The following is a 14663-nucleotide window of genomic DNA, read 5'->3' on the forward strand; positions in this document are numbered from 1 at the left end:
ATATCAGCAGTTATAAAAAGCACTGGTTCCTGACCTTTGTAGTCAAGCCTCAGCTGAGAACACTGTCAACAGCATGTGCTCCACTGTGGCCATTACTAGTTGTCAACCCTCCCAGGCTGCTGCCTTCTCCCGGCTAGCAGCTCCAGTGAGCTCTGCCAGCCCTGCGGCTGAGACTGTGGGTGACTGATAGGTGCTGACCCAGCCCAGAGGTGACCGGGGAGATCCCCACACCTGGATTCCCAGTATCACAGCTGCAGGGTAAGGGTGCAGGCTGCTGAGTTGTCTCTCTGTGGCGAGAACCCAGATAAAACAGAGGACGTTTGCTTGGGCTCTGTACCTGACTTCACTCAAGTGCCCACATGCTTCAGGGGTGAGACTGTCTGCACCCTGAGTATGAAAAAAGTGGATACGACATACATGTTTTATGCTCAGAAAGGATAATATCTAGAGAGTGATGGGACAAGTGCCAGGCAGCATGCAGGGACATAGAAAGTCAGCCAAGACATTCCTTGGTAGAAGGTCTGCAGAATACAAAGGACATAAAAGAGGAAGAACTTAGTGTATCTTGGCTAACATTAAGCATTTCATGGAAGCCTTGGACATTAGGATCATAACTGCAGTTAATTTCTCACTACTGAGGTGACTACTCAGAGTTGAATCACATAATGGTTTGTGATGGAAGGGACCTTAAAGAGCATCTAGTTCCCACCATCCTGTCATGGGCAGGGACAGCTTCCACTAGATCAGATTGCTCAAAGACCAACCTGGCTTTCAACACTTCCAAGGTGGGGGCATCCACAATTTCTCTGGGCAACCTGTTCCAGTGCCTCACCACCCTCATAGTAAAGAATTTCTTCCTTTTATCTAATCTAAATCTACCCTCTTTCTGTTTAAAACCATTATCTCCTGTCCTGTCACTACACTCCTGATAAAGAGTCCCTCTCCGTCCTTTCTGTAGTCCCTCTTTAAGTAATGGAAGGCTGCTATATGGTCTTACTAAAGCCCCCTCTTCTCTAGGCTGGAACGTATTGTCCTCCCATGGGTAGGAATCAAATAACTGCTCCCTAGCTTCAGTGGTAAGATGTCTTCATCTAGACAGGATTAATCAGAGCCTAAATAATATTTCTTCAGTCACAGAAAACCACAGAGAAATAGGACAAGAAGGTACTTTAGGAGCTTTTTCTCCTGCCTGCTTCCAGGTATCAGTGCTACCTGGGCCATTTCTCCATTTCTCCCAGATGTTTTCTGATGTGTTTCTATGCCTTATGATGAGGGAGATTTTGTCATCCCTTGAGGCACTCCATCCCAGTATTTCACTGTTCTTTCTTTTTTTTTTTTCCTCCCTTAATAGCTAACCTGCAATGTTTATCACTGTATTTCAGGCCTATCAGCTCTTGTCATGTCCAGTACGAGCACAGAGGACAGGTTATTTTTTTTCCTTATCATTCATTCATTCATGGCTTGGCTTCACAAACGAAGATCTGGGAAGGGCTTTTCCCACTCTCACTGCAAGTGATGAGTGCACCCTTCGGGGCTGTGTGGTGGATTTTTTAGGTGAGGCGCAGCGTGCGTGGAACTGGCTCCACCCTTTACACCTGAGGTTCATCTGCCAGGGCCTAGCGAGCTTGGATGGTGACAGTGAAGTCCTCAGGTCGTAGGTTTGTTTAGAGTATCCTTCTCTTAGATGATGGATGCCTTACAAGGCTAAACGAGCTCCATCTGCCTGGGTTTGGAGTCAGAGTTGTCCTTCTCCTAGGATGGTTGCCCCAAGGCTAGTGAGCCCATCCTGCCCGTGGACACACTTTGTCTGACCCTTCAGTTGAGACCTGTATGGCTTGGGAGACCCCTCCGGAGACACATGCCACCCCCAGCACAGCTCTCAACCTCACAAGGGCACGCAAGCTCCTTCCCCACGACAAGGGGGTGCCCGTGAAAGAGTCGCTGCTCTACCTCTGGACATCACAGACTCGGGCACGGGGCGGCCGAGGCCTGCCAAGAACAGGAGTCCTGGAGGGTTTTTTTTTTCCTTATAATTAATCCTTATATATTATTTTCCTTATAATTATATATTCTTCCGTAGTATGACCTAAACAAGCATATCACTGAAACCCTTATTTTCTGAACAAAATATAAAGAATGAATACTAGTCACTACGTAAACACTTTCTTTTAGATATCAATTCCAAGTCCTCCACTAACAGAAATTACTATCTCTCTTATTCTTAAGAAGCTGAACACTTGTCTTCCAACATCAAAATATGGCAGTTTAGAGGTAAAAGCTTGTAAAAGATTAGAGCCTATTTCATGCAGTGGCTCAAGGTTCATAAGAGACCATCAAATACAGATTTTTACTTAGAAAACGGCTTTCCATTTTCCAGTGACTAGACAAATGAAATGTTTTCACTGAAGGCTCTATCCCAATTCCTATGGAAGTTTGTTTATACTAATTTAATACCACCAAACTATGTAAAGACTATAAAAGCCAAGAAAAAAAAATCATATAAGGCTTTTATTTTTAATACATCAAACTAAGCATGGTTTTCATGGAACAAACATCTAGCTTTATTAGAATTATTAACATGCTTATAACAGCAAACACCAAAGAGGGAAAGATTAATTTATCTATTCAGCAGAGCCTAGCTGCAGATACAGTACTGTACTTGAAGAGACAAGTGGGGTTTGACTTAGGACTACTATAAGCACTTCTGGTGTATCTAATCACTCTTAGTACTAATCTGACATTCTCATTTGAGAAAATTTCAATCTACAGTTGTGGTATTCAGGTACCCGGTTTTCGTATCGCTTCCATTTGACTATCTTTCTAAAACACTGGATTGGGAAACACTTTGGTGGTAACCAACGTCACATTCACTTTTGCTCCATATGCTTAGCAGTGCCCTGAACTGCTCCAAGACCCAGTGAAATCTCTGGGGGTCTTCCCATTAATTTCAGCAGCATTTGGATCAGATCATATCCATTGCATCATGTCATCTGTGTAGGTCAGTGTTGTCTCCAGCTTACAAGCTCTCTTCAGGCATAACCATATCACTCATTATGCCTAAGTCATGAATCCTAAGCTGATGGCAATAACATTACCAGGAACCTGGAGAGATGTTAACAGCTCAGGGAAGCAATGTAAGCAAATATCTGCAATGGAACCTCTCTTTCTCTTGATTCCTTGCATTTCCATTACTGTTAAAATGAATCCAAATTATTCCTCTCAAAAATCCTTGCCTCATCAGGCAACACATAAGATATTACTTAGAAATGCCATGGTCAACTACAAAGTAGTGTCCCTTTTCCGGTGCATAAACACAGACAGCCAGAGGGAAAGACACTTTCCATGCCATTACTTCGGTAGTGTTCTTATTTTTATTTCTTATATATTGCCTATTTCATATTTATCATACTTTAAACAAAACAGAAGCTGGAAAGAGACACATCTGGAAAATACAAAAGAATGCCAACATTGAAAGGCAAAAGATAATGATCAACCAGCTATATTTTCAGTACGGTGGTATTTGTCACTCATAATATACAACTGTTTACTAAAATACATATACCGGTCGACCTACTGTATTCATATAAACTTCTCCTTGCTGTGGTATAATACCAAAGAGTATTCTAGATGAAACCACTACTGAATTGCTAACAGTTATTTAAAGAAGATAGTGGGGTATGTAGTTAAGTACTCATGCCAGGGCATGCTACGAACAAGTACGTACATGTGGTAACCTGTGTGTAGAATACTACTCTTACAAGACAAGCCCGAGTGACTGGTGAAAGGAATTAATTACTTGCAAAGCCATTTAAATTTGTAAGTTTGTTGTTCCTAGCAATAGAAATAACTCAAAAATTTTATCACTGCATGCTGCATGTATTACTGAAACTCACAGATAAAGGCCGCATTTGTGTATAGGCTTTCTGTTGTTGCTTATGAGTGTGGTGCCTGAACGTCTCCCAGGCAAAAGCACTACTGCCAGGAAGAAGTCCCTTATGAATTTTGTGCCTATGCATATAGGAGTGAGTCTGTAACCTCTAATAAAAGAAGGTGGTGGGTTATTAATGTCCCCTGTAGAACTGAGCATTTTAATTTGTCCTGTCCAAGCATGTTGCAAAAACCAGGGTGTTGAAGGCCATGTAAAACACACCATGTCAAATTATCAGTGCGGTTCCAGCTGCAAGAACAGATGTTTCTGTTCACTATCTTCTTAACCCCATGATCTGCTGCTGGGACAGCCCAGTACCCTGCAGCTCTTGTGTGGAACGAAATGCTCAACATCCGGATAGACATCCCAGCAGAGAGTTAAACACTAGCTAGCAGCCTGTAATAGGATCATCAGAGGTTTAGAGAAGCTGCAGAATGAGAAGAATAATGAATAAATGAAAGACTTTCTTTATCATCGGCTAACAGCAGTACCTGTAGAAAATTCAATGCAGAGACAAAAACAGAGTGGTAAGATGAGGCTAAAAGGCCTTCAAACAGGGATGTGGTGTGAGTAACAATGTAGAAGTGTAAATACAGAAAATTAACCAAACCACAGGTTCTCTTAAAATTGGCTATCTCTTGCGCAGTTTTGATGTAAGGAAAAGTGCAGTGGCCCTAACAAATTTAGTTCCATAACCAGATTACATCTTCACTTAAGGGATGTTAGAAAACAGTCTTTCCTGGAAATCCTGCATTTTCTGCTATGGGCAACTGTGTGTGAGCGGCATGATTAATGAGGACGGTAATACCAACTACTACATCTAGTAAAGTTATTCTTCCTTTTCTGTCACCTTTGCCTTAATAAGAATAGCTTTCTTATCAGTCTATTATTTTCTGTCTAGGATTTTCTGCCGAGGAAATCTACAACCTTCCAGACTCCATAATTTGCTTATCATTTCAACTCTTTAGTTCTAGCTGCAGTATTAACTATGGGCTCTGTCCTTTGCAGGTAAATGCCTGGTACTGAGTTCCAGCAACGCAGAGAGGTTGCCATGTCAAGCAGCAAAACAGTTTTCTGCAGGGTCCTGCTGTTAAGTGGGATACTCTACATGCTGCTTGCTCTTGGTTTAGCTCACACTGCTACACCATTCTTTACAGACCATTATTGTTAAATGCCTCTTGCTGCTCCTGGCATGTACTTACAACCAGAGAGCAGAACAATCCTTTCAGCCCAGGCTCCAAGCAAACTCATATTTCATGTACAACTAGTATGTTTGAACTGACTGTGCCAGATCCTCCTTGGAGAGAAGTTGATGGGAGCTTTGCCAGGATCCGAGTAAGGAGAGACCTGGCACTGACAAAACCATCATTATTTTTTACTGCAACAACAAACAGTTTGTCTCCTGTCAGATAGGTTAAGATCATTCTTTTTGCAAATACTTTAAGGTCAACCACTCCCAAAGCTTTTCTTTAGCTCCAGCATACTGTTCTCATTGTGTCCCCCATGTTCACATGAATACTTGAGAACCTGTAAGGCAACCCAAACCGAGGAACTGCTCCTGTGCAAGTCCAGCATAGCAAAGAAACAAGGAGTGGGGCACAGCCTTTACCTGACACAGGGCACTGTGTCACAGTGTCCAAGTCCCACTGAAGGCACAGAGTGGCTGTGGCACTGCACAGCACAGGTCACAGGAGTGGGAATGAAAGTGCAAGAGCAGGGAATCGGGATGGCTTCTCATCAGCAACTGTGATAGCTTTCAGCTGATCAGAGCATTCATGAAAGTCCAGTTTGCATTTATTTCCAACATCGCAATTCTTTGAATATATTTTTCCAAATTACACTTGGAGTAGGATTAAAAAGGAAGATTTTTTTCCTCCTTGCCTGGGACACAAAGACAGCCGCCGCAGAAAGGGCAGCAGTTGCATGATGACGTGATATGTGATAAACGTTTCAGGACTACATATTTTACTGAGACTGCTGCCATTTTTTCTCTCTTACATGTGAGGATTAATTGCTTACAGCAAGTTACACTTCTCCTACATTCACCAGTAATGTGAACTACTGGTAATTAATTACAGTACATACTGGTGACAGGTACTTATCTGCCCTACATCTTCTAGTCTATGTCCATTTGCTCCAAGTACATCATTCCATAAGCAAAGCAAACACAAACCAGGCGATCACAGCTTGCCCAGGCTTAATTCACAACCCTAAGCAGAGAACATACTATCTTCAAATGTTCTTTGCATAAAACACTATTTCTCTATCCAAAATCCTTTTTGAAGCTGGATCCTGTTAAAATGACAATTGCCTACACCGCTAAGAAAGTATTTGCAGCATGCTGTTCTCCCACAACACTTTATTCCTAAAAATCATCGCAGCTCCTTTCAGATTAAAGATCTGTTAAACTATTCAGACTAAAATTTGGAATCTGTGTCTACAAATTCTGCATCTCTTTAAAGTCAGACAGAAATAACTTTCAGATGAAACACCGGCATTAAGTATCTTAAAGCATAAACGTTTTCTTAGACCTGTTACAAAAAATGTTGGATAAAGAGGCACGAAAACCAGCAGCTTAATCCAGGCCACGTATCACACCACCCTTATGGAATGGGCATGACTCCACTAATTACAACCTCAAAGAAATTATCATTATGGGAACAGACAGGTACCCCAGGCAGTATCAAGACATTTCATCCAAATGCGGGCTCCTCCCGCCCGCCCGTGCCTTGGTCACCCCCTTCCATTGACCTACCCCATGGGGAGAGGCAGAACTGGAGTGATTGAGACATTGAATAATCGCTGCTGTCATTGTGGGAGGTGACAGAACGAGCAGACTCCTTGGATGGTGTTAACAAACCAGCTAAGGAGACGAATGCCTTCAGCTGCACTTTCACACTCTGGAATTGGTTTCAGTATAAAACAAAATCTCACTTGTAAAAAGCCTAATCTGAGCAATACTGATGCTTAACCTTAGAGCGCTGAATTCTCACCTGCCTCTGGAGAAACAATGCAAGTTTCTGTCCTGCATGTATGGCTTTCCCCCCATCACTTCCGAAACATTCAAAATACTCCAAGCAGCACTTTAAAATAAACCAGCTCGGTTACCAAAAAAAAAGACATTTTACCTCATCAGTTGGCTAGAGAAAACATATCTTACGAAAAACTCTGTGATATTTCATCCATGTAGCAAAGGATTTCCAGAAAAACATCGCACTGAATATTCGTTCACTTACTTTTAGGGGTCTGAATTTTATTGGAGTAATTGGGTGAAGGTTTTGATTTGAGGGCAAACCATGGCCTATGTCCCAGTGCTGTACAGCTATGACAGCTCAGGCAAAACATCTGATATGATTGATTCCCACAGAACTATCACTTCCCTGTATTATTTTTATATTTTCAGAGGACTTCTGAAGTTTATACAAAAACAAACATTAAATTCCCTTTATCCTCCTTTGACCCTATATGCTATTACTGACCAATGCTTGATATTTCAACAGTTTATTCCAAAGCCCAGTCCATGCTTTATCTGAGGTTACTGTAAGGAACAAATGACAATGATGACACCAGAGCCTTTGTCTGCTATCCTAACCTCTCACGAGCTTCTCTCAGAAACACAGGAATCAAAAGCAACTGTGGTAGGCTTCATCACATAGACTTCTGTGAACTTATCCGAGTTGATAATAATCTAGTTGATGTGATCTTTTTTCACATGGATTTACATAAGATGATGGAAAACTACTGGTACCAGTAAAGAAGCCTGTTGGGAGTCCCAAACATCAACAGTGAGGCTTCAGCTGCTACAGCAGGTCTTCAGCCTGTGAGCTGATCACCTTGCCGATTTAACCCCACTTCTCTTGTAGCTGTGACTGTTCCCACTCCTCCTGGCAAGAAAAATACGTTAAACAGCTGCTATTCCTCCTTCTGCTTCTTCCCCTCAGTGGAAGGAAGGCAGAGAGGGTTGCCAACAATGTGATAGCTTAGCTGAAGCCAGCTATTTTTACACAACAGCACAGCCACTCAGCCCAGTCTTGCAGTCTGCTACTGTCTGCACATATGGAAATCTAGATGAGCACCAATCCTTGCAGGGTAAGGACCTGCAGTACCGCTTTTGGCATCATGAACTACCTCAGAAGTTAATAACACTCTAAACACTTTAATTTCACTCGGCTGCAATACAAAAGAAGACCGAATCCAATGACTAACGAGGTCCACAGGTGTATTTTCACCATCAACAGCAAGTTACATCAAGTCCAAACATTTTCAAGCATAGGTATCTGGAACTAAGGATGCAGCCATCCACTCATTTTAAGCCAGTATAATCATTTTTTTGAGCTGTCATCAGAAAAAAACCTTCTTCTCTCCTTTGTGCTGCATTTCCACTCACATGAGGTGGATCACGTAGCAGATATTAGCTGAAAATTCGGGTGTTTTTTCTTCTGACTGAGTCAGCTTTAAGCTGGAGCGGTTTTCTAGTGTCACCTATTGCATAGCTGCATAAAACTATATGTCAGCAAAAAGGCGGTTGGGAAGGAGAGAGGGCAGCAAGTTTGCCTTCTGTTGGTTTAAAACAGTTTTTACAAGAGTTTTACAAGAGTTTTTACTTCCTCAAATGACATACAACCACAAGCACAACAGAAAACACAACCTCTAAGGAAACATGTGGTACTAAACCAAACCCGTCTGAAGTTTTTGAGAGCACTTTTGAGAGATTAAAAAAACCGTTGTTCCTCAACTGCAAGAACTATAAGTAAAACTGAACATGATTTTGAAATCGTGTTTTTCCTTGTACAAAAACCAAATTCTCCTGATTTCCTAGAGAATGTAGCATGATTTTCAAACATCATGATTGCTTTATTACACTAGAGTCATATAATAATATTTATGGCGATCTCAGTGATGGTCCAGTATTTTCTTGGTATAAAAGCAACTTTTCCAGATCATCCCCTGGACTGTTTTCCTGCCTTTGCAAAAAAACCACCTAAATAAAAAACTCTGTCACACTGCACTATGCTTATTTCATAGCGTGCCTCAAATAAAGTTGAAATTCACTTTCTTGTGCCTGTTGCAGCACTCACAACCAACCAATGACCGATCAACTGAACGAGCACGAAATCCATCTCTATGGCATCGACTCCTCTTGCACATTACAATACCACCCAGTTGCACCAAACCCTGTTGTAATCAGTGGATTCATTTTACAATAAAACTTGCATGGAGGACTTGTTGCTGTGCTATTCTCCAAAGGAATTCCCTGCATCAGTATGCCTTTCCTAAAAAATGTCAGTGTAAATGGAATTAATTTGTTAAAGAGGATGAAGAGGTTTACATGTCAGGTCAGTTAACTGAGAAATGATTACTACTGAGTAATCCAAACGAGTATACAAGCAACCCATGAAGATGTGTGAACCCAGCAGATAATACCTATGCTAGAAATGTCCTAGAGTGATGAGGATACACACAAAAAAGATAATCTGTTTTCATGCTCAATATTACTATATGACAGCAAATACACTTCCTGCCTCCTAAATCCAAATCGGCTCTATTTCCCAACTAGCTAGCCAGTACACCGAACAGTAAAATTATCAGTCAGACTGCAGAAGAACTCTCGCAAACAATCAGCACAATCACAGGACACAAAAAAAAGTTTCATTCAACAGGTCTTACAGTCTTACCATCTGGGAAATTAAAATATCCACATCACTGCTTACAAGACTATTTCTCATATGTAAAAGAATTTCCAATTTTACATCTTCAGATGGCTGCTAATGGCATGAAATCCTCTATTTATCATCATGCAAATAAGTCCTTGTCTATACAATGCTATAGGATACTGGCGCATGAGAGAAGATCAAGGAAAGCCCACTCCAAATGAGAAGAGCAAGAAGAAAGGGAGGCAAACACATAACATCCCAATTGAGACCCATGAGAAGAAAGGGAAGAAACCATACAACACCGCAATTTGAGAACCATCCACCAAAGACTTGGCAGAGAAGAGGAGCTTTGCATTGTGAATGGAAAGATAACAAACTTGAGCTGTGGTGAAGGGTCAGTGGGAACCAGTTTCATAATCCTACTGCAGAATATGCTTGAGTATACACAAACAAAGAAGCATAACTTGTGAACAATTTTAGATGGAGTTGCTAAGTTAGACAGTGTATATATATATATATATACATTTACACAGTGAAAATATTTGTATTTGGTACTTACTAGAATACTTCCTTCATAAGCTCCAGACAAATATTAGTTTGGAGCCAAGATCACATTAACAGGATATAAACTTTTCAACGGGATAGTAATACTTCATGAAGTACAGAAAAATAGAAACAGGTCTTTAGACGAAACACTTCTTTCTCTCAGATTTGATAGAAAGACTGGTATTAACTGCCAACATTTTAAACTGAATACTGACCTTTTCAACCGGGGTATTTTCTTCACTCGTTACACTTGCTTTTCTTGTTTCATTTTTCGTTCTGCTCAGCCTCCGGGATACTTTTTCTCTAAGCAAAGTGGCATATCCAATGTGTTCATAGATGGGGTTTGTTGTCATTTTGGAAATATACTCAGAAGCCTTTGTTTCTATATACAGTGTTATCAAACCGTCTGTAACTAGATCATGGATTGATTCGAATCTTTTCTCCCCAACGAAGTGCTTCCCATCATAGAACAACCTGTAGTTTAAGGTCTGATTACCAAATCTGCAAATACCAGAACAAAAGGAGGGAGACAAGAAAAGAGAGAGGGAAGAGTGAGAGGGAGAATTCATACTGGCAAAACAGCCAGGAGGTAATTTTTCTGTTGAGTCTATATATCTGGATTACATATGGAATACGCACAACTGGTTGTAACTGGATCTCTGCGGATACACCAGCTCAAGTTCAAAACTACACCTAATTGCATCACATGGGGCAGGCTGCAGAACTGAGGCTAATTCTCTGTAACAAACCATGCGATGCAGATGTACATGGTTTAAATCTAAATCCTAAGGCAACTACTGCAGCAATTGTAAGGGATGTTAGCAGTAACAAGTCCTTATATGGGGATGTGTAATTGTGTAAAGGACTTTTACATTCCGAAATGTTTCTGAGGTGCTGAACCTGGATGGTAAATCATGATGAGCATATTTTCAGTCAGTGAAGACAGATGGGCATCTCTAGCAAGTCTTGCAAATCCTAAGGGTCCCAGTCACTCTCTGGCAGGAAGCTGGGGAGACCAAGCTGCAAATTCAGTGGCCCAATCACAGACCCAAAGTTCTATGGGCTAACTCAGGACCTATGCAGCTATTTACGGCAGGTGTAATCTACAGGGGTTTTAAAAGAGTTTTAGAAAGCAAAGTGCTGTAGAGCACTTCAGTGTGTAACACTGGTGCTGGAATCCCATTCTCGATTAAAGATTCAAAGATACGACGTTGGGTTAAATGGTGCTTATATTGCACCAAATGTGCACATCTCTGCATATTTTGTTGGGTTTTCAAACCAAACTGTTTAAGCTTCTTATTTTTTTGACCATAGTTTCCCACGAATTCCCAATTTACTATCGAATTCAGTTTATGATTTTATAAGTAATTATTCAGATGGTTTTAGAAATCATGCCGTTGTGTCAAAACAACAGGCATTTTGTCATATTTCCCATCCTTTGGTAGTTCTTTTCATTCTTTATTTTGAAATCTCTTTCCAAAACCTAAAAAACCTACATTTGTTCTTTTTCAGCTGACAGAAGTTTCTTTTAATTTACACCTCCTTTTAGTTGGCATGAGTCACCAGCTTTTCCAGCTCTACCATCTGCACATCAATATGAATTCTGAGGATGATTTCAGCACTGTATCACAGCTACTTGGGGTAACTCCTTGAAGGATTTTTCCTACTGGCTTACCAGCAGAAGGGTAAAAATACAGACTTTTGTTTTGTGTATAACCCACAGAAGTAATAATGTGCTATAAACATTGTAAAATATTGCCAAGGAGTTTGTTTTGTCAAAACCCCATAGAATATCTGGTCCCCTTGCAGTTTTAAGACTGTCACATGGGCATGTTTTCAATGGCACAGTTAAGCCAGGAAAGGCATTGGTGAAGGGCAGTGAGGTCGTAGATTGGGCTCCCACTGAATTTTTCATTCAGTTCAGTAGCAAACTCTCACTTCTGCGAGCAGCAGTATCCTATGCCTCATGCTGTTTTTCTACGGCAAGCTTGAATTCCAGTTAGGGAAGAAAACTGAAGTCTGGTATGCTGCCTTTGACAGCTGGTCAGCCACTGGTCTTCGTGGTTTTCCAGGTTTATCCAGGATTATTACTGTCCATGATTGGTGATTTTTCTGTACAACACATTACTGAGCTCAGAGGACAACCAGGCTGTGTTCTCTGCCGGGACACTCCCCTCTTCCGTACTCTATCACATCTCTTACACTTTTCAAGATGCAGCTCATTCATTACTACACTCAACTCTAGGTAGCAAAAATTTTGAAAACAGGTGCAGTCTTTATGTGAAGATGGAATTCGTACTAAGTGCTAAAGGACTGAAAGAATATTGCAGCACTGCGATTGTCAATCTGCTACCAAGAGGGTATAAAATCACTCTGACACCAAGAGGTGGATTAAGTAACAGTGGATATAGACTTTACCCAAAAATGTCTGACATAATCTCTTCCATTTAACACATTTACATTTGAACTATAAGCCTTTATTAAAACAGCATTTACCTGAGAGCAAGAGTATAGCAGCCAGGCTGCCGCTGGCTTTCTCTAAGGATATATGCTCCTTCTACACCTGCAAGTATTTCATCTGCTTGCTCCCGAGAAATGATCCCGTGAAACCTAAGGGAAGACATTCCAGTGACTTACAGAACAATCCAACCAGAAGCAGCCCCTCCAACCCAGAAACCATTCAAAAACTTCTGCACTGCAGAGCATTGTGGTCTAAGCCATCAGAACAGTGTCTGAGCATCTAGACGCGGCAGGACAGTCATCCAGCCTGGCCAAGTCCAGCATAGAAGCAAAACCAAAATCATACTGTTTATACAGTTTCAGACAGTATAACACTCAACCGCATCCAAAGATTATTTACTGTAAACGCCTTATCTTTTCCACAACTTTCCTCCTCTACCAGTCTATGACTTTCTTCCTTGTTTCCCTTCTAGAGGCCGTACAAGAGAATTGAAAGTTAGGCACAAAGGCATTATTCTTTTTTTAATGAAGATGACTTAAAATTAAAATGAGAGGTCATTATTATTATCAGTTTGCTTTATTTTTATATTAACACTGTTTCCTCAAATTTTTAAGGGAAATTGAGGCAGGAAATGGCAACATTATTAAAAATTACTAAACATCATTAAAAATTGCATTTTGTTTAAGTTAAAATAAAAGAAGATATGGAGTAGCCTCAAGAAAAATACTATTTTCTTATTTTCAATGAATTCCTCATCCAGTGCTGGACAAAAGCAATACCTCTCTGACCCTTTTGTCATTGCTATTTTAAGAAAGAAAGAGGTCCTAGGACGGGCAATTTACCTTATGATAATCAATATTTAGGGTGATCACTGCAAATGCAGTCTTTACAGCAGTTTAACTCCTATGCACATTTAACTAGCTGATAAATCTCTGAGGGTCTTCTCATAGGTTTTGGAAGTTTCTATTTTTGCTGCTGTCTGAAAAAAAGGCGCTAAAATGTACTGGCCTTCAGCATTTTCTCTTTTCTGACAATACATATGAAGTGGCACATTTCTAACACTGCCTCTGGGTCAGTAGTGAAAGAGAAGAAAAACACACTGGATGCAAATGCAAAAGTTGTTCTATTCTCTTTATGTTGTCTTTTCACAGCTAATACATGTTGAAAATATTAGGTTTAGGTGATCTTTCCAGAGCGACTTTCTAATCAAAATGATGTAAATTGATTTATACTTTCTGTCTGTACTGGTGGGGGACACACTCATTTACTGCCACATCCAAATTGAAACGAGCATTCCCTAGATTACATAATTTAAACATGTCTTTACCAGTAGAATCATGGCAATTCATAACTCTAGTTAAAAATAATGATCACAAACTATTCACCACCAGGAGCTTATTATAAAAATACTTCATTTTGATGTTAAAAGAAAAAGCAGGCATTAGGTTAGATATTAGGAAGAAAGCTCTCCTGGTGATTGGTTTAAGAAATCACTGGGACAGGATACTTGGGCCACCTGTGAAATTTCTTTAACTGTGTGGTAAGCACTGGGTGATCCAAGCTTTCTCATGGATATTTTTGGTACATTTTGATAAAGACATGAAATCAGCTTGTACACGGTACAAGATGCCCTGAACTCGGGACGCCTGCTTCTGACAGCAGCCAACAAGAAATTATTATGCCCAGAGTACTGGAAGCAGTGACATATTTCTTTCATTTCACATCCCTGTCCATCCATCACTTGTTGAGCCAGAAATTGTGTCTGATCAGCTGTGATCTTATCCTTCATGAATCTGATAATGTCACTTGTAAACCCTTTAATAGCTTAATAGTTTTGGCCTCCGCAGCACCATGTGGCAATAACTTGAGAGGGGCACTGTCCCTCTCTTGGACAGTCACTGAGGAAGATCTCCATCCCTTTGCTCCACCATCATTGCACCATACATTTTACTTCTTATACGAGCTTTCTAAAAGGAGGGAGGAGGAAGGGGTAGAGGGACCAGAACTATGTGTACTATTTAAAATGCAGCCACATCATAGATTTATATAGTAATGTGTATTTTTCTGTTTCTTT

At 40.6% G+C, this 14663-nt stretch overlaps 1 protein-coding gene across 1 annotated transcript in view; it reads right to left on the minus strand.

Moving 5' to 3' along the window:
• Positions 1-10343: 10343 nt before the first annotated feature.
• LOC104501170 (beta-chimaerin-like) overlaps positions 10344-14663 on the minus strand; it is a gene marked incomplete at both ends in the record, with an annotated part of 5622 nt that continues 1302 nt past the window's right edge. Inside the window, 2 exons of the mRNA XM_010144933.1 lie at positions 10344-10629; positions 12625-12738. Of these exons, the coding sequence (XP_010143235.1) occupies positions 10344-10629; positions 12625-12738 (400 nt within the window). The remainder of the gene's footprint in view (positions 10630-12624; positions 12739-14663) is intronic.

This window comes from Buceros rhinoceros, unplaced genomic scaffold, assembly GCF_000710305.1.
Source record: "Buceros rhinoceros silvestris isolate BGI_N320 unplaced genomic scaffold, ASM71030v1 scaffold9081, whole genome shotgun sequence".
In the NCBI taxonomy this organism is placed as follows: Eukaryota; Metazoa; Chordata; class Aves; order Bucerotiformes; family Bucerotidae; genus Buceros; species Buceros rhinoceros.